Here is a 17,459-nt window from a genome sequence, read left to right on the forward strand (position 1 = left end):
AGGTTTTCCCTACAGAGCACAGATGAGACCATCAGTTGTACAGATGAGAAATTCCCTGTCTGGGCTGACTCCCTTTTGGCTTTTTTCTCCTCATTTTTTGTGTGTTTGAGGCTTGTCACCTCACCATTTTGAGCATGTGTGAGACAACAACACAGTACATTAACTTAACAGACAGAGAAGACTTCTAAAATCTGGATGGTACTTGAGAACCATGAAGCCCTTTTTCCAATAGACAATCTTCTTGTGCCTAACTGTAGGTAGGCTTCAGTTTTCACTACAGTAGTAATCTGGTGCATTAGAGTTTTGAGAAGAGTATCTCTACATATTTCCTGGTCTTGCTCACAAAATATAAAATCACTGTTAACATTGCAGTAACACAATGAAAGCCACTGCCTGTGGAACTCAAAGGTGTAACTCAAGGTTGAACTCAAGTGCCTTTGAATTCATTTTGTGTAAATAAAGCATAGTATTAAATAAAACAGGAGCAATTCACAAAAAAGTTTAGGAAAGAGCTCAGGGTACATGAGCTGGTTCCTAAGACATGAGCGAACACCTCCTGTTTCTTGTGGAGAGCTTCTCTTTGGAAGTTGGCCTTCTCACAAGGGGCTCAGCAGCTTTCTGGAGGCATACCCTGCTCTCAGAAATGTATTTCTAAACTGCCTTCTGTAGTTCTCTAATCTCTAATGTATTCAGAATCTCTCTTTCACTGTTATCAGCTGATCAGGCAAATCACACTGCTTTGTGCTTCCCTATCTGCCTTGTCCAGCAGCTCTCTGATTACTGTCCCCTTGCATGGCCTTCGTTTCTGTTCATTTCTGTTCAAATGGGCCACTTATAAAGAAGGTTAAGACCCCATCTGAGGACTGACATTCACCTGTACCCATGTAACCTGCTAATTGCTAGCACTAGGAAGAAGAGAAAGTGTTCATTGGTCTTGTGAAAACTTGACTTCTTTACTTCCTGGCACAGAGCTTCTGGTAGCTATTCCAGGGTTAACTGGAACTGCTGCCCAACCAGCTGCTGTTAAATGTTGGCTCTCAGAGGCTCTTCCTTTGCCCATTAATCTCAGATCTGGTGAGGCCAGTGAGGCAGTGGGGTGTGCATCTCTGTTTTCACAGTGCTAATGATAGACTTGTAAAGGGGGGGAGGCTGGAACTGGGGTTTTTGCTGTAACACTGACTTTTTTTCCTGTGCATAGCTATACTTTGACGTGGTATGCTTGAACCTACAGATCAAAGAGAGTTACCAGAATGATCCACTTGTGAATTGTGGGCCATTATCTGTTATTAACTCATCTTGAGCAGTGTGGTGAGCAAACTGTAATTTACAGTATGTTATTACTTTTCTGCTCACTGTGGTGTGCAGCCGCTGAATGTGTGTGTGATAATCCATAACCAGAAGTAATCTTTTTGAGCTAACTCAAAAAGATCTTTGCCAACCCCGACTAAGGTTGATCAAGAATCCAATTTACTTCTAATAATTTTGTTTTTCTGCTTCCTGCCCCTCCCACCGCATTTAGGAGAGGGGAAGGTTTCACCTTCTCTGTTTCTCTTCAGTGCATGCTTGCTTCCAGGAAAACTTGGAAGCGCAGCAATAACCTCCTCCACTTCTCTGCCAGATTTCCTTCAGGATTTAATGATTCAGGTGGCTTCATTTGCTAAATTTTTGCCAAAAAAAAAAAAAAAAAAGAAAGAAAAAAAAAAGAAAGAAAGAAAAAAAAAGAGTAGTTCTCTACTGACACCATATAATAAAGTTGAGCAAACAGGAGCAAACAGGAGGGCTGGTTGGAGACTTATTTTTATTGCCGGGCTCCAGTCACATGACAGATCAGGTTACAAAATACTAATGCCCCTGCCAGCTCTCGGGATCCACCAATTCCTCTTGCTACTGTTTTAATCCAACCTGTCTTGTCTTCTTGTCTTTTTTTTTGTTTTGTTTTGTTTTGTTTTCATTCTAAGGGCAGGGAATAAGGGGGGAGGTATTAGACTGGGGCAGGAGATGGAAAGCAAGTATATCATGATTGGGAGTATCCCTTTAGCTCCTTCAGTGTTTGTTCAGCACTTTTTCCCCAGCTGAATAGCTTATTCCCTCTGAGTGTTGGCAGCCTTTGGCAAAAGTAAAGCAATGTCAGCATTCCCCTGTTCCATCTATTTTTTTAGAAAAGAATCGTTAAAAATATTCCATTTTCACCTTGTTTGCAAGTTGTGATGAAGGGTTCTCTCCCAATTAAATTGTGACATTCTGGCTGGAAAAACAACTTCAAGATCAGGAAGATAAGCTCACACACACACAAATCCTCCTCCCTTCACACAGAGAGAAATTCAGCAATTGAGTGGAGCCACTTCTTTTACTAGCAGTGAGACAAATCTATTTGGAGAAAAACTGCTGATAAAACAACAGATTTGAAAAATGGAAACCTCTGGAGTTCTTCATAGTGGTTCACCCTTTGTTCCCTCTCCCAGCATACAGCAGTACCAGGAGCTCTGGTGTTACAGATTCCTACAAGGAATCTCCCTGGATAGGTAGATGCCAAATATCTTTGTGTAGTCTCCCATGCTGTAGCTGTAGAGCTTCTGAGGCCTCAGCTACATGAAGGTGGATGTGACTATGCCCACAGTATACCAAAGGCACACACCAGTGTAGCTCCTGATAATGGTATAAGGGTTTTTATACAAAAGGGAGAAGAAATCTGTGGTCAGACACTGATAGGTTTTTGGGGTTTGTAGAGAGACATTGTCAACCAGGTGCCTCGAATTGCCAGTGAGTGGGTGTGAGTCCACCTGTGCCTGATTAGGACAGGCCCCTATTGGGCATGAGCAAGATCAGGGGACCAATAAAGGTGGAACACACACCCACACAGAGAAGCTCAGCTCACTCTGGTGCGAGGCATGGAGAGGCCAGCAGCTCGTCGAGCCTCTGGAGCAAGAAAGGCTCTTCCTGCTACACTTCTACCCTGGAAGCGCTGTGTGGTGGCTGGAGTCCTGCAAGAGACCAGCAGCTCGTCGAGCTTCAGGAGCAAGAATGGCTCCTCCCGCTACAGGGGTTTGTCTGTTTGTTTGTTTGGGGGTTTTGTTTTGGTTTTTTTGGTTTTTTTTTTTTTTTTTTTTTTTGCTTGGTTGGTTTTTTGTGTAAAAGGTGCAGAGAATAAATAAGTATCTTTCTCCACCTTTATGAAAGAAAAAATGTGGTACAGGAAAGTTAGGAGACTGATCCAAGGCTACATGAGACTTCCATGGTAAACTCAAGGGCCAAAATTCAGACAAGAGTTGTAGTCCCAGTGTTTCAGCTACAAGACCACCCATCTTCTCTTTTGGCAAGAAAGAGTGGAAATGCATTTCTCCTGCCTTCCAGTGTCTGTGACCATGGTATTTTCCAAGGGGGAGTATGTTGCAATTGTTTTAGTTTTTCCATTTCTGCTCTTCTTTCACAAGTTGCGTAAAAAAATCTGCAGTTATGTTGCATCCTCCTCCTTCAGAGCTCTCATGAAAACACAACCCTACCCTGATTTCTGACAAAACAAGCTCCGGTAATTAGGAGTTTGTTATGACTGCTCCCCGTAACAGGGTGGGGTTAGAGGAAGTAGGTGTCAGCAATGACTCCTTGCATCCACCTGTCTTCACTTGTTGTGGACACTGACTGTAAATCTTCAGAGGCTGGGACCATCACTTTCTACAGTTGTACAAGGCTTTGGCCTGTCAGCACTTCTGCCCACAGGACTGATGATGTCCCCTTAGAATGCCCATTTTCAGAAGACTTAAATAACATAATAATTCCTCACTTCAGCTTTTGTAAGTTTTTTATGTTCTGAGAAACAAAGAAAATTATTTTTTCTGAAGCTTTCCCCTTCAACTGCAAATAACACAAGTGCAAAAACATCAGGAGGATAATCTCATCTACAGTTAGGGAAAGGCAGTGTTGGACCTCTACACTTGCTTTAACTCCAACATAATGGGAGTTAACTTAATAACCTGATACATTTGATAAGCCCTGGCCGTGTTGTGCTGACCTGCTGGTGGGCATTTGTTTCCTTGTTCCTTAGGCAGCTTCATTTCTGTGTGCGATCACAGCACCCTCTACTGCCTCTTGCTTAACATGCAAAAGGAGAGCAAATGATGGCAAACTCTCGGAGCCACTGGACTCTCTGATTATGACGAGTTGTTTTCCATACGAAACAACACCCTCACCGTGAGAATGGTATCGCAAGATGGTATTTCAGCTCTATCATGCCGTCCTGAGCCTCTACACGAACTGCATGGATTCCGCAGGGTCTCAAGCACCTCAGCCTGAGAACAACTAGTGCCTTTATCAGTAAGCAAACCGCTGTATTCCACTTGCTGGGTCCATGGAGGAACAAAAAAAATTTTCTTAATGCAATACATGAAAAGGCGCTGGATCAAACGCTATTTCTGCAGCATTTCCAGACCAGCTAACCTGGGCCGGACAGAAAACTCACCCCTTCCATAATCTGCCCCGGGAGCCTCAAGTGTTTCGGGTGTGAAACGCGCCCCACCCCATCCAGATCTTGGTTTCCTCTTCGCTTTCCTTACACAAATCTAGGGGGCCGTTCATGTAGTCCCACATCACACCTCTGGCCGCCCAAGACCTCGCCACTGCGGCGCTGGGCAGGAAATGGCTGCCGGCCGCAGCTCCCCGCATGCAGGTGGCACCAGGGCTCGGCAGCCGCTCCCGGCGCCTGGGGAGCCCGAGGCACACGCAGCCGGGACCGCAGAAGGGGAGCCCCGCACTCAGAGCTGCCTCGCCACCTCCTCCCACTCCCGGCCCAGCGTCCCGCAGCCCGGCCAGCCGAGCCCTGCTGGCAGGGCACCGTCCCGACCCGAGTCCCTGCGGGGGGAGACACGGCGGCCACGGGCCGGCGGCGGAAAGGAGCCCAAGTCCCGGTGCCGCTGCCCTGGGCTGCGCGCACACGAGTGGTTTGCCTGAGAGACACTCGCACTGCGGCCGGTGCCGGACAACCGCAGGGAGCACACCGAAAGGTACGCGTGTACCGGCGGTGCCCCACGGTGCCGCCATCCCCCGCCTCGGTCCCCGCAGCTCCGTTTCCCCCCTCCCCGCGGGAAGGGGCGGGGCGGGGCGGTGGCAGCGCGAGGCTGACGTGGCGCTCCCGGCCAAGGGGCGGGACTTCCCCGCCTCGCCCCGCCCCCTCGGCGCGAGGCACCTCCCCGCCCGTACCCGTCCCCCGGCAGCGCGAGCGGCTTCGGGGCCGCGGTCCCGCCCCCTGCCTTGGTGCGCGTGCGCCGGCGGGTGGGTGGCAGCGTGCGCGCGGCGGTTCCGGTCTGCGGGTGCAGGATGGTGCTGCTGGAGAGCGAGCAGGTGGGGACGGGACACGGACCGGACCGGGACCGGGCCGCAGCCCAGCTCCCGGGCGGCACTCGGGGAATCGTCGGGTCGCCGGCCGCGTAGGGCTCGCCCTGTGGCGGCCGCGGTGGGAGGGGGAGCCGGCAAGGCCCCGGGCTGCGGCAGGGCCGCTCGGGGCTGTCCCTTCCCCTGCCCAGGCGGCGTGGGAGCGGGGAGCCGGAATCCTTGTACCCGGGGACTCGGGCGAGGGAGGGAGACAGGACGGGAAGGAGGACGGGAACGCTGGGGCCGCGGTAGCTCTGCGGGCTTAGACCTAATTTTCCGGACTCGGGCTGGGCCGGCCCTGGTCGGTACCCTTTGTCCTACAGCCTCAGCTTTGGGAACTCTGGAGTTCTCCTTCGCTCCGTGCTTGTTCGCTCGGGCCTGGGAGAGCTCCCTTACGGCCTAAGGTGACAGCGCCGGCGGAGCGAGGCCGGGGTGCTGGCTGGGTAAGGAGGCAGGGGGCACAGCAGCCTCCAGCCACGGATGGGGTCTCTCTGTCTTTCCCTTGTAGTTCCTGACAGAGCTTACCAGACTCTTTCAAAAGTGCAGAACTTCGGGGAGTGTTTTCATAACGCTGAAGAAATGTAAGTTTTAAGTCTTGTTACTGGATTAAGCTTTGGGCTTGATGATTTTAAAGGTCGTTCTCAACCAAACTAATCTGTGATTCTAAAGAGGGGTTCACACAGATCAAGCTTGCAACACTGTTAGCAAGTATTTTAAAAAGAGAGTTGTAATTCGCAGTATCTGAAAACAGGGGTAGCTATATGAAGAAATCAGTCAATCAATTCAATTAATAGCCTTGAATTAAGAATGTATTTCAAACTGCAGGAAATACTGGGAATTTCTAATTATTAAACCGTAATTGGAAATCCTTAGATTTCTAGAAAAGAATTATAGTGTTGCCTTTGTGTGTTTATGCTTCTCTGGCCTCTGGCTAGCTGGCACTCCATAAGAAGTCAGGGCTCCAGACCTGCAGTTTGACAGGCAATTGAAACACAGCTGCTGAAGCTGGTACTTCATGTGGGATGTCATGGGAAGAAGTTTTTTTCCTGGCAGGTATAGTTAATGGAACAGATCCTTCTGGGACTACAGAGGAAAGGCTTCTGTGAACAATTTGGCAGCAATGTCAGTGGAGATGGCCTTAAATTCCAAGGTGTTTTACTTGCTTCCTCATGAGCAGTTTTTAACATGTCAGGAGGCATCCAGTGATTTTAGTGAAACAAGAATAAACATTTTGTGTCTCTCGGTACAGACGATGGCAGAACAAAACCAGTCCCACGCAAAGGCCATGCTGAGAGTTTTGAACCAGCAGACAATAAGTGTCTGCTAAGAGCAACTGATGGAAAGAAGAAAATTAGCACAGTGGTAAGTGACAGCTTTGGTTTAGAAAGCTAAGTGGCCCTACTTGGTATTTATTTAGTGCCCCATGTTTTAGGTGAAATGGGAACTAAGCCCAATTCCAAAGAAACCACATGGCAGCTAAGCACACAGCCTGAGCTGGGATGTGAAATGTTACACTTAATCTGAAGTCTTAACTCAGCATGACAGATGGAACAGTAACTTACAGTTTTGTTCTGTATGCTGGATTTTACGTCAGAATGGCATTGCAGGACAGCAGAAGGGGACCCTGCCTGGTTTGGGTGACCCCAGCTGCTGTTTGGAGTCAGGTGAAATTGTTTGGAGGGAAGGGGGAATTCCTTCTAGAGATAGGGGGCAGATACACAGTGCAAGAACAAATTATGTGGCAATCCTGCAGACCCATGCTCAGGCCTCAGGTTCCTATAGACCTTGATGGAATTACTGGAGGTTTTTACAACCCAGGAAAGTATAGAATGTTCCCAACCTGTGAAACAGCAGGGAAGGGTTCCTTGTTCCCTGACAAGAACTTCTGGGCATGGGTAGACTCTTCTAAGCCTTTATCTTGCTTAGCTTACCTATTTTTTTTTTCTTACTTACAAAGCTATTTGTATTTCAGGAAATGTTAACTAGCTGTTGAAAACCTGATATGTGTTTTTGAATGAGAGACTGAGAAAAACTTTTATCTGACTCTAGCAGAATCTGGGCTGCAACGTATCTTGTGGTCCTACAAGTAAATTAAACCTTCCATAGAACGTTTCCTCACATTCTTCCCATTTGAAAACATGGACTTGGGACAAATGGGTTACAGAGGATTCTACATCAGTGAGGTCTTAGGATGTAGTCAGTGCAGCCCAACTACCATGGAATGGGATGGGTTGATCCAACTGCTGCTAAAAAGACTGGTGGGTCAGTGGTCACTGGTGGGTAAACATGTAGAGATACTTGGTTTGTAATAGAAGCCAGTGTTTTCTTGGTTAACCTCCAGTATTGCTTTTGTAGGTGAGCTCAAAGGAAGTAAATAAATTCCAGATGGTAAGTTTTGTATGCCTTTTATCTTTTTTCTGTTGGTATTGGGGAGTGGTCAGTAGGAGTCACTGAACAGCTATGAATGGGTCAGTTCAGTGCTGAACTGCCATACAGATTAACCTTAGGCCATACATCTTACCTGTGTTGGTTTGCAAAAAAATCCCATTGTATTTTAATCTAACTTTTTGCATTGGTTTAGGAACAGCAGTTTCTCAGTCTAGGGCATAAGAGCACAAATCTCTTAACTGAAGATGCAGATGCTTTTCCACCAGTAGTATTAAAAATGTTACCTCTGGTGTATTGTCACTCAACTATTCATCCTTTTAATGGTTCCAATTTTTCATTCAGGCATACTCAAATTTGCTGAGAGCTAACATGGATGGCTTGAAGAAAAAAGACAAGAAAAGCAAAAACAAGAAGAGTAAAGCAACACAGTGATGAAGAGTGTCCTGCCATCACTGTAACAGACTTGACCCTCTCTCAAAGCAAAGTCCATTTCTTTTTGAGTTACCACTTGTCTTTGGCTTTCCTTCCAGCAGGATACTGGGATGCAATCAGTACTGTTGTTTAAACTAAAAACAGAAGGTGCTTTCCGTGGATTGTTGTATGGCAGGAGTATTTACAGTTATACTGGAATAGCTTTACACTTATCTGCCAACTAGTTTTGTACTTGTACTGCTGTTTGTTTTGTATTATACCAGTGTAAAACCTGTTTCTGGGGTAACACAGGGTGAAGAGAAATGCACCATACCAGGAGCAAAGTGAGACTGGAGCAGGAGTTTCAGTCACAGATGCCCAGTTTTATAGATAAGCCTCAGTTGTATTAGGGAAGGTGGGTGCCAATACATTATCAGGAACAACAGCTTTCCTGTTTCTGTCTTATCTTGAGGGATGTGTCTACATGATGCAGTGCACATACTCCTAAGGCAGCCAGTACAGTGCTTGAGCTCTGGCAGAGCCAGGCAGCTGTGCCTTCACTCCATGCTGATCCAGCTGTGCAGACCCTGACTCAAGTGGGGCAAGGGCAGGACTGTATCATATTCCCTTCAGACATGGCTTAAAAATGCTCATGTCATCTAAACTTTTTTTTTTAAGCTTCATCTTTCAGTATATTCAGGGATCTGAATTTCTTCATACTTCACATTTTAAAGTAGCTCCTTCAAATGAACAGATGTAAAAGGTGAATACTTAATTGTTGCAATTAAAAACAATGAGAAATGGATTTGGTTTTAATGACTGATGTGACTTGTCTTGGTGAATGGCTAGGACTGCTGCCATTATCTGTGCCTTTAGGACTGGTGCCCCTGATGCTACTTCATAAGCAGCTCTTACCAGCTCTTGCAGTTCTCAGAAGTTCTTGGGTTTGTCTTTACAGTTACCTCTATGTATTTGAACTTAGTCCTCCTCTTTACTACAATAAAAGGGCAGGAAAAATAAGTAGGTATTTCTTTATGCAGTGAACCTGCAGCATTAAAGGCAATTGTTTGAGTTAGAGAAAGAAATAGGAGTAAGATGTTTAAAACAAGGTATGAGGTAGGGAAGGGGGGGTAACCACTACAATATTTTCAGAAATCTCTACCTTTTCCATATATTCACTCCAATATTATAAGTAGTCTGATGTGAACTACAATGCATACTTAACTATGGCTGCTGGAACTCATCTTCAGATTTTCTCAGCTTCACTTTTCCTGATGGGGTTGCATTACAGATTGGCTTCAAGAAGGTGTACAAGATACCCATCATTACTATGACTTTACCTTCCAACTTAAACTGACAGCCCACGTGAACAAAACTAGTTCAAAACTTTGGTAATTCCTCTAGCACATGCAGTTTAACTGTTCCTCCTAAAAGTGTTGGATCAGGTCTTCTGGGTCTGAAATATTTCCTCTAAGTATAGGCAGTTAGTCTTGAAACAACCCTCTCAGCTTGAAATCTACAGGTATAAAACACTAAACCAAAATACAAACCAAAACCACAAAAAGCTTTTAATACATATTCCAAGAAGGCTCAGTAGCCAATCCTTTTATTACATAAAAATCCTTCTTCAAGTAAGTTTAAAATGTTAAAATTAAATCCATCCTCTTAATCCTTGAACTGAGTTTCTAATTTCAATACTAGGGTTGCATGTTAATATAAAAGGCATTCCAAAACTGTATTAAAAAAAAAAGTTTTACATCTGCACAGCTAGTAATGTCTTTTGTGGCATAAAGGGCAAAAATTACATGATAATACACATCTGTGGCTGTAATCATACTTGATCCTTAATTGCCTATAAAACATTAATTTCCACTTTTTGACATAAATTTACAATTTTATATTACAAGTGAAATTCAATCTGGACACATAGAAAGGCATTAGTTGCCTGTCTTGCATTACTACAGCTTTTTGACATTCCTTCTGATGAAACACTATTGTCTGATTGTAAAAGCATCCCATAAAAGATGCTTTAAGTACTAAAACAGAATCTTGTATTCATCTCGGTAACTGTACAGGATAAGTGCAGGAACCCTGCAGGGGGAAAGAAAAGGTAAGTTTTAAATTTTGAAACGAGGTTCAAAAAGGACAGCACCTGTGGCAAATCTTAGCAGTAAGCTAACAGCAAAGATTCAGTAGAAAAGCAGTATTTCAGGTTTCTGGCTATGTCTGCAATTTGCCTCGTTATCCTATTTCCATTTATCTAGCCTGTTCAGCTTTCATTCAATGACCTGAAGGCTTCTGGCTAAGCAGTGGGTTGTGTGCAGGCATCAAATGGGAAAGGAAGACTTTGTCAGGAACTGCATGATATTTAAACCCAACATTGCATGAAAGATTATTTGTATATAATGATTTGATACCATTTGGCCAGAGCCTTGTAAGCCACAGGAATTAAAAAAGATATTTCACTCGATAACTTAGTTGCCTTAGTAAAAATTAGCAAACCTGAAGCAAATTTGGTGCTAAGAAAAAGGAATCTCGAAAGGGAATCAAAGTTAACTTTTAGTCTCACTTTTAAATGAGGTTTAAGAAAATGTATTATAAATTACACCCACAATAGGATGTAAATATTTGGGTCTCACCTAACTGTACCAGTAAATTAAGAGGCTTAGAACTTGATGTGGTTAGACTGTGTTTCAGTGTAGCCATAATTCAACAAGGAGACTACAAGTTGAACATAAATGTTCTTATGCTTAGAAAAGAGGCTTCACTCTGCATGTAGGAAGAGCATGCATTGTATTTGCTTAGAGCTGGACAGTCTGTCAGCTGTGCCAGATTCTCACTGTCTTCCTTCAAAGCAAGAGGAATTAAATGTGCCCGTGAGTTTAGAAGGCAAAATGAGTCACTCCCCTGGGAAAAGGTTACTATGTAGTAGAAGAGCAGGATACCTGAGTGTGTATAGTTGTTTGCTATTGAATTTCTATGAACAAAGCAGCAAGTGGGCTAAAAGTGGCAACAGATTTCAGCAATTCTTGCCAATGCTTAGAAAAATTAAGAATTTACATGGCCAAGAATTCACATTTTACAACAAGTGAGGATTAGATGATCAGTGCTCTTCCCACAGTACTCAAGGAACTGCACATTTCCTGAATATTTTTTTTTCTCAGGGTGAGGAAGACAAGAGCAGCTTATTCAGTGAAATTTAAATGCAGAAATAACAAGATTTATGTACCTATAAGAGCTTAACAAATTTACCTCTTTTCCATTTTGATACTGTAAATTTCATCACAAATTTCTTGTAAATACGAACATCTCTGTTTTGGCCATCGTGACATCAGTTGTCCCACAGTAGCATCAAAGGCTTGTCTGTCTCCATCAAACTAAGAAGAAAAATTGACAAGGACCTGAAAAGCAGTCTTACATTTTCTTGTGAAGGAAAGACTTTCTCCCAAAAAAGTTAAGTCTTTTGAGTATTGTGTAATGTCAATGCTTCTTAATTAAACAGGTTTAAAGCAGAATTCATATAAACAACATGTGCAATTTTATTTATTTTAAGAAAACATTAAGAATTTAGTGGTCAGTTTTTTTAACAATTTAGTGGTAAAAATGTGTAAGCAATGAAAAGGGCTCTACCAGTTGTGCTGTGCTGGACAGAACACGAGAACTGTGGTGTAATGTTGCTCAGAAGTGAATGGTGCAAGCTGAGCATGTACAATTCTTCACATTTAAAAAAAAATGTTATTTTTGGTGATAAAATATCTTAATGGTTTGGACAGACTGGATAAACTAAGTATTTTGAAAATATTTTCAGATGTTTTGCTGGGGTCTGATTACCAACTGAGCACTGCTTCAGAGCAGATGTAAGCTATGAAAGTCCTAAATTCACTTCCAGGCAGGATGCCAATCCATCTCTCTAGTAAGAACTTCTGACTTTAAAGTCACTGCTGTCATTGGAGGAAAGAAAAAAGCTTTGCCTTTGGTGTTTTTTTTCTCCTCATCACATAGTTTCTGAGTTCTTAAAGGCATCAGTACAAGAATTATATATCCCCTTTTTATCTTTGCCTCACTAAGAGACATTTTACCTACTCAAAACAACTCCCTCTGTGTTTTGGGTTCTTTAACAGCTTCAAGAAACACCTTTGTTGGAACTGCTGTTAATTCTTACTGGTACTGAAAATGAGCAGTATGACTTTGTAGTGAAATGAGGCAACCAGGTGCCACTAATTGCCAGGGAGTGGGCATGAGCTTGTGTTAAGCCCACCTGTGCCTGATCAGGGCAGGGCCCCCACTGCGCATGAGCAGGATTAGGGGGCCAATAAAACCCTAATCAGGCACAGGTGGGCTTAACACAAGCTCATGGCCACTCCCTGGCAATTAGTGGCACCTGGTTGCCTCATTTCACTACATGACTTAACAGAGCTTTGGGTTAGGACTGGCTAATGGTGTCTTGTGTAACCTGACAAAGTGTTTCTAGGCGCAGTCAAGCTCTTTCGGTAAAAAAAAAAAACAACCAAAAATTTTCAGACGTAATTCAAACTTCTTAAGAGTGAATTTTATATTCCACTTTATTAGGAAAAGAATTTATCATGTATTGTTCAATTAGAGTTTTAATAACAGTATTTAATTGCTTACCTTTAATGATAAGAAGTGTATCACAGTTGCTTTTGGCAGATCTACCTGTAAAAATATCACCAAGAAATCAATATTTCTGTGATGATTTTGCCATCTAGAGATCACTTATACTGATGGGATTCATACTTTGATTTCCAAAGAAGCACTTATGCTGATAGAGCTGGGTATTTACCAAGGTTTTAAGCATTTTACACAAACTGTTGATGGCAGATTCCATTATGCAAAGTTCCATACAGGTGTAGGCAAATAGGCAGTGTGATTCCTGAAAAGCATTTTAAAGTCTGCTGACATGGTCAGCAAAGTCTAAAAGCTACATAGCTTTAAATGTAAGAGCAAATTTAGCAGGACAAAGATACTAAATCTACCAGAGTAGTTAGCATAGTACAGATTTACAACTATGTATTTGCAACTATATTCACAAATATATTCTTCCTAAATTTTGTTTTATCCAACTGTCCAATACACACAATCAGATTCAAATATTAAAGAAACATGCCATGAGTCTTTGATTCATTTGGTATCCAAAGCTGAGCTAATGGCAGAAACTTGTTACAGACAGCAACTGTCTGTAGGTCAGGCCAATTAAGGTCAATCCAGGTCAATTAAGAATTTGAAAATAATTCAGGCTTCCACCAAATACTTACTGCTAAAATCTCAATCTCGCTTGTTTTCTGTTGCAGGCTAGAAATATATGTCTGAAGTCTTGTTTGCACCTGGCAACAAAAGATGGGCAAAAATAAAATACACTGCTTCTGTGACACAGGTTTGGAACACTTGCTTTGTTTCATAGATGATGCAGAACTACATAATATTTAAACTAAAATTTATATTTAATGTAATTTTCAGTAACAGTTCCACACTAATCCTTGATGAGGTAGACAGGAGGGAGACTGTGACTGAGCCACTCCTGCAGCAATGGGTGAAGACTTGGTAATACTGGTACTGTACTAAAACTGACAGAACACATATTATGATGTGAATTCTCACATATGTAGTTAAAAAATGCCTGTTTCTGAGCATTAGTTAACTTTCCAGAGGAATGTGAGAATGTGTAACTGATCTGAAAGCCAAACCAAAGTACAGGTCATGCCTTTTAACACTTTTCTCAAGAGTAAGCCAGTAATCCCACAAAAATAAGCACTTCATAAATATAGATGCAGCCTTGCACTACTGTGTGTTTTGACCTTTGGAAAGATGCTTTTATTTATTAAAAAGCTGAAAACAGCAAGTGAGAAACAAAAGCTCAGAGCTCAGAAAATAGGATCCACTCCTTCATTTGGGTTCTGAGAGCTATTTACAGGGGAATTTTTTGTTGTTGTTGCACACCCAAATTTGGACTAAAAAGGGGGATACAATTTCAGTTCTTGTTTACCAAGTATTCTATCTTGAAGCCAATAATACTCAGTGAGGAAGCCCTGACATTTCTTTCTAGCATAATTTAATATTCTGTTATTATGACATATTAGGCAGGGTGGGCTGTTTTATATTTTTAAATATGTAATTTTTTCTTAGACCTTTAGTTTGAGGGACCATGTTGAAAAAGATACTACAAATCAAAAGCATGCTGAACTTGCATCTTTAACACGCATTTATTAAAAAAAAAAAGAAAAAAAAATACCAGAACCATGGTTCCTAGTAAAATAAGATTTCTAATATATGTACAATGATGGGTGAGCCACAACTATGCCACAGATAATTCCCAAGATCCAAAATGTTAAAAAAGGTCATCTTTGCCTTAGTCTCTTTTCCAAATAAATAACAGGATGTACTTCTGTAAATTAGGTCATAATGAAAGTATAGATTTTACCATCCAGTAGCTTCTAAGGATAAGTTCTTAATATGCATTTGTTGTGTGTGTACCTGAATTTCCTGGCGACGCCTGGCACTGGCAGATAATTTTTCAGGAGCAATAACACTAACGTTAGGCACTACAAGACTTCCATGTGATTCAAGTGCACCTAAAATGTAAACACATAGTTTAAAATTATACTTTCTTTACACAAGAAGTGCCAGATATTTCACAAATATTAGTAAGCTAAGATCTGTATATTACAAGGCTTGGAAAGCAGCTAAAAAACCCCAAAGTCATTTAAGCAGACAAGAAAGTGAAACATGTGAATGTGAATTCTTAAATGATCACTCATGACTCTGAAGGACTGGTTTGTAAGACTAAGGAATTTGGCATATTACATCAGTGTTCCCTGCAACTAATAAAAGGTTCCACATGGTTTGCAGAGTTTTACAGAGGAATGTAGCATACCTAGTATGAAAAAATGAAAAGCTATTGCAAGAATAAAACAGCTATTGGTCAGTCAGTGCCATAGCAGAGGCAATGACAAAACAAACAATAAACCCCAGCTCTCCCAAGGAACAGTTATTAAAATTTGAAATTACTTATTTTGAAATTCAAATTGCCGCTTCTGTTAATCACACACACAAAATAAACCCCAAGTTAATCAAACACTAATAATCATAGGTCACATAACATTTCATCAAGATTACACTGAATTTTGCCTGAGCTAGGAAATACACAATTTTTGGCTCCACTCCAAATTACTCTTATCAGTGAATGCTAACATGGGGAATATTCTGACTGTTGTCTGAGCACTTAATTTGTTTGGGGAAAAATTTATATCAGATCACTTGGAACAGTATTCAAGATAAAGAGGAACTGTCTCTAACCACAGCACTGCTAGAAAACATTTTCTTGTTCTAACTTTGGTAATGCTGGTAAAATTTATGTTCTTAAATACTTTCTCATAAAACAATTTATAAGCAGAAAGAGAAACAATTTTTATGTTCTATAACTAGAGAACTCAATACCTGAAATATTAGTAAATGATCCCTTTTGATTTGGTATTGAAATATTATCTGAGGTTTCTCTAAAAATAAACAAAGACAGTTAGTCAAACAAACTTGCAATAATGCAGAAATATTTCAATAATACATGGTTCTAGATTATTATACAAACATATTTATTTAATTTCAACAGATAAGGATTGCATCTGGATCTGATTTTGTAATGTACTATTGTAGGATTTCCCCTCTGTTCCAGTACAGAATTTAATCTGCAGATGTGTTCTGGGAAGTCTCCATAAATTTATGTTCCTATGGATAGAAAAAAAATGTGCTCCCCATCACACAAGCGTGATTTAAATCCTAACACTAGAATATATTGTGAGAATATGTTCTCTGAATTAATTTAATTTACAACTCCTAATGGTTTTCTGTAAAATAATATGAAGTAGGAAAATAGTATATATGCTTATGATCACGCATATTCAAAGAAGCTTTCAATAATTAGTTTGAATCCTTTTACTTTTCCACATTCAGGATTAATTAACAAGGAAATCTGACAGTGTTATTACAATCACTACAATTGCCAAATACAGGTTTTTCTATATTCTCGTCTCAGGTTCTAGAAATAAGGTAACTTTTAGAAAGAATTGTTTTCTTTTACAGCTTCTAATAGATGCTGTAGGTCTGTCACAATCCACATGAGTATCAGGTTAGTTGCAAAGTTAAGTGCTGAGACTGGCTGAGACCAGGAAAAGGGGAATGAAGAAGTGGGTTGCAGGAGGTGTCAACCACCTGCACAAACTACTGCTTAATTTAAGCATTTCTCACCTTAACTATTCCCTTTATTGTTAAGTCTATTCAGAAATAGTGTGTATGCCAAATCTGTTAGTTTCTGAATTCTAGTTTGTGTGAAAAAACATCTGTTGCTGTTGCCAGTACTCACATGCATACGCACACACACGCACACATACAGAAGTGTGGATAATGATATATTTACAAAGGGATGTGTGAGTAGCAGCTCTGGTGCACACAGAGTGACTATAACCTCTCCTGTGATTTCCGTAATAATTTCTACCAGTGACAACAAACACTAATTTAAACAAAGATAGGATGTCAGGGTGTTCTGTATTCCTTAAGTCTTCCCCAGGCATAACTTTCATCCAGTCAAAGCATACAGGTTTGCTACAGTTACACCTTCATTTTTACCATTTCAGCACAGCCTCAGAATGGAAGGGGTCTCCTGCTTTCATTCTTTGATTACACAGTACACAAACGTGACTGAGTTCTGGTCAGTGACAGGGACTTGCAGGCAGTCCTGTATACAAACAATACAGATGTGCCAGCAGCATCTGAGCTAGATAACTGCACAGCCTTTGCATTTATGAAGCACTATAGATATCTGAATGTAATATCAGCTAGGGAAATCAGTCTCTTAATAACACTCTATAACAAGCCTTTTTGCTTTCTTTTTCCCTCAGAAGGAATAATGCAAAGCTCTTCTTATTCTTTATCAAATAAAGCATATATTGAAATTATTTCATTAAGAGAAACAGTTTCTTTTCTGATTTTGAATATACAAATTTGTATGTTACCTTACTTACCTACTGCATCTTTCATCACAGATTTTAGTTTTCAGTTTCTGGATCAGGTGATCTACTAAGTCAGATTCTAAAATCCTTTTCTCTGTCTGTCTGTCTTTCTCAAAGGATTTCACCTATGATGAAGTTCAATGGTTCTTAAAATTGTTAACACAGCATATGGATAAACTTCTCAAATTTAATCAAAGCAAAACTGTATTATTCATTCATTAAATATGAAATAGTCAAAGGGAGGAACCTACCATCATTACCAATCCATCAGTCACAGCCAAT

The 17,459-nt window shown here is 41.4% G+C and overlaps 2 protein-coding genes across 2 annotated transcripts in view; one reads left to right on the forward strand and one right to left on the reverse strand.

Annotated features, from left to right (window-relative positions):
• The first annotated feature begins 5,234 nt into the window (after nucleotides 1–5,234).
• Nucleotides 5,235–11,669, forward strand: SRP14 (signal recognition particle 14). Its single transcript, XM_030451708.1, has 5 exons — nucleotides 5,235–5,331; nucleotides 5,870–5,942; nucleotides 6,611–6,723; nucleotides 7,717–7,749; nucleotides 8,092–11,669. Exons 1-5 carry the CDS (start codon nucleotides 5,308–5,310, stop codon nucleotides 8,179–8,181), a joined length of 333 nt encoding a protein of 110 aa, XP_030307568.1. The 5' UTR covers nucleotides 5,235–5,307; the 3' UTR covers nucleotides 8,182–11,669.
• The window catches only part of EIF2AK4 (eukaryotic translation initiation factor 2 alpha kinase 4), a 38,613-nt gene continuing 30,865 nt past the window's right edge, over nucleotides 9,712–17,459 (reverse strand). The window contains exons 33-39 of the mRNA XM_030451705.1: nucleotides 17,190–17,302; nucleotides 15,613–15,671; nucleotides 14,650–14,747; nucleotides 13,434–13,502; nucleotides 12,790–12,834; nucleotides 11,413–11,537; nucleotides 9,712–10,251 (exon numbers count right to left, since the gene is read on the reverse strand). Of these exons, the coding sequence (XP_030307565.1) occupies nucleotides 10,197–10,251; nucleotides 11,413–11,537; nucleotides 12,790–12,834; nucleotides 13,434–13,502; nucleotides 14,650–14,747; nucleotides 15,613–15,671; nucleotides 17,190–17,302 (564 nt within the window). The 3' untranslated portion in view covers nucleotides 9,712–10,196. The remainder of the gene's footprint in view (nucleotides 10,252–11,412; nucleotides 11,538–12,789; nucleotides 12,835–13,433; nucleotides 13,503–14,649; nucleotides 14,748–15,612; nucleotides 15,672–17,189; nucleotides 17,303–17,459) is intronic.

Source organism: Calypte anna, chromosome 5A, assembly GCF_003957555.1.
Source record: "Calypte anna isolate BGI_N300 chromosome 5A, bCalAnn1_v1.p, whole genome shotgun sequence".
Lineage (NCBI taxonomy): Eukaryota > Metazoa > Chordata > Aves > Apodiformes > Trochilidae > Calypte > Calypte anna.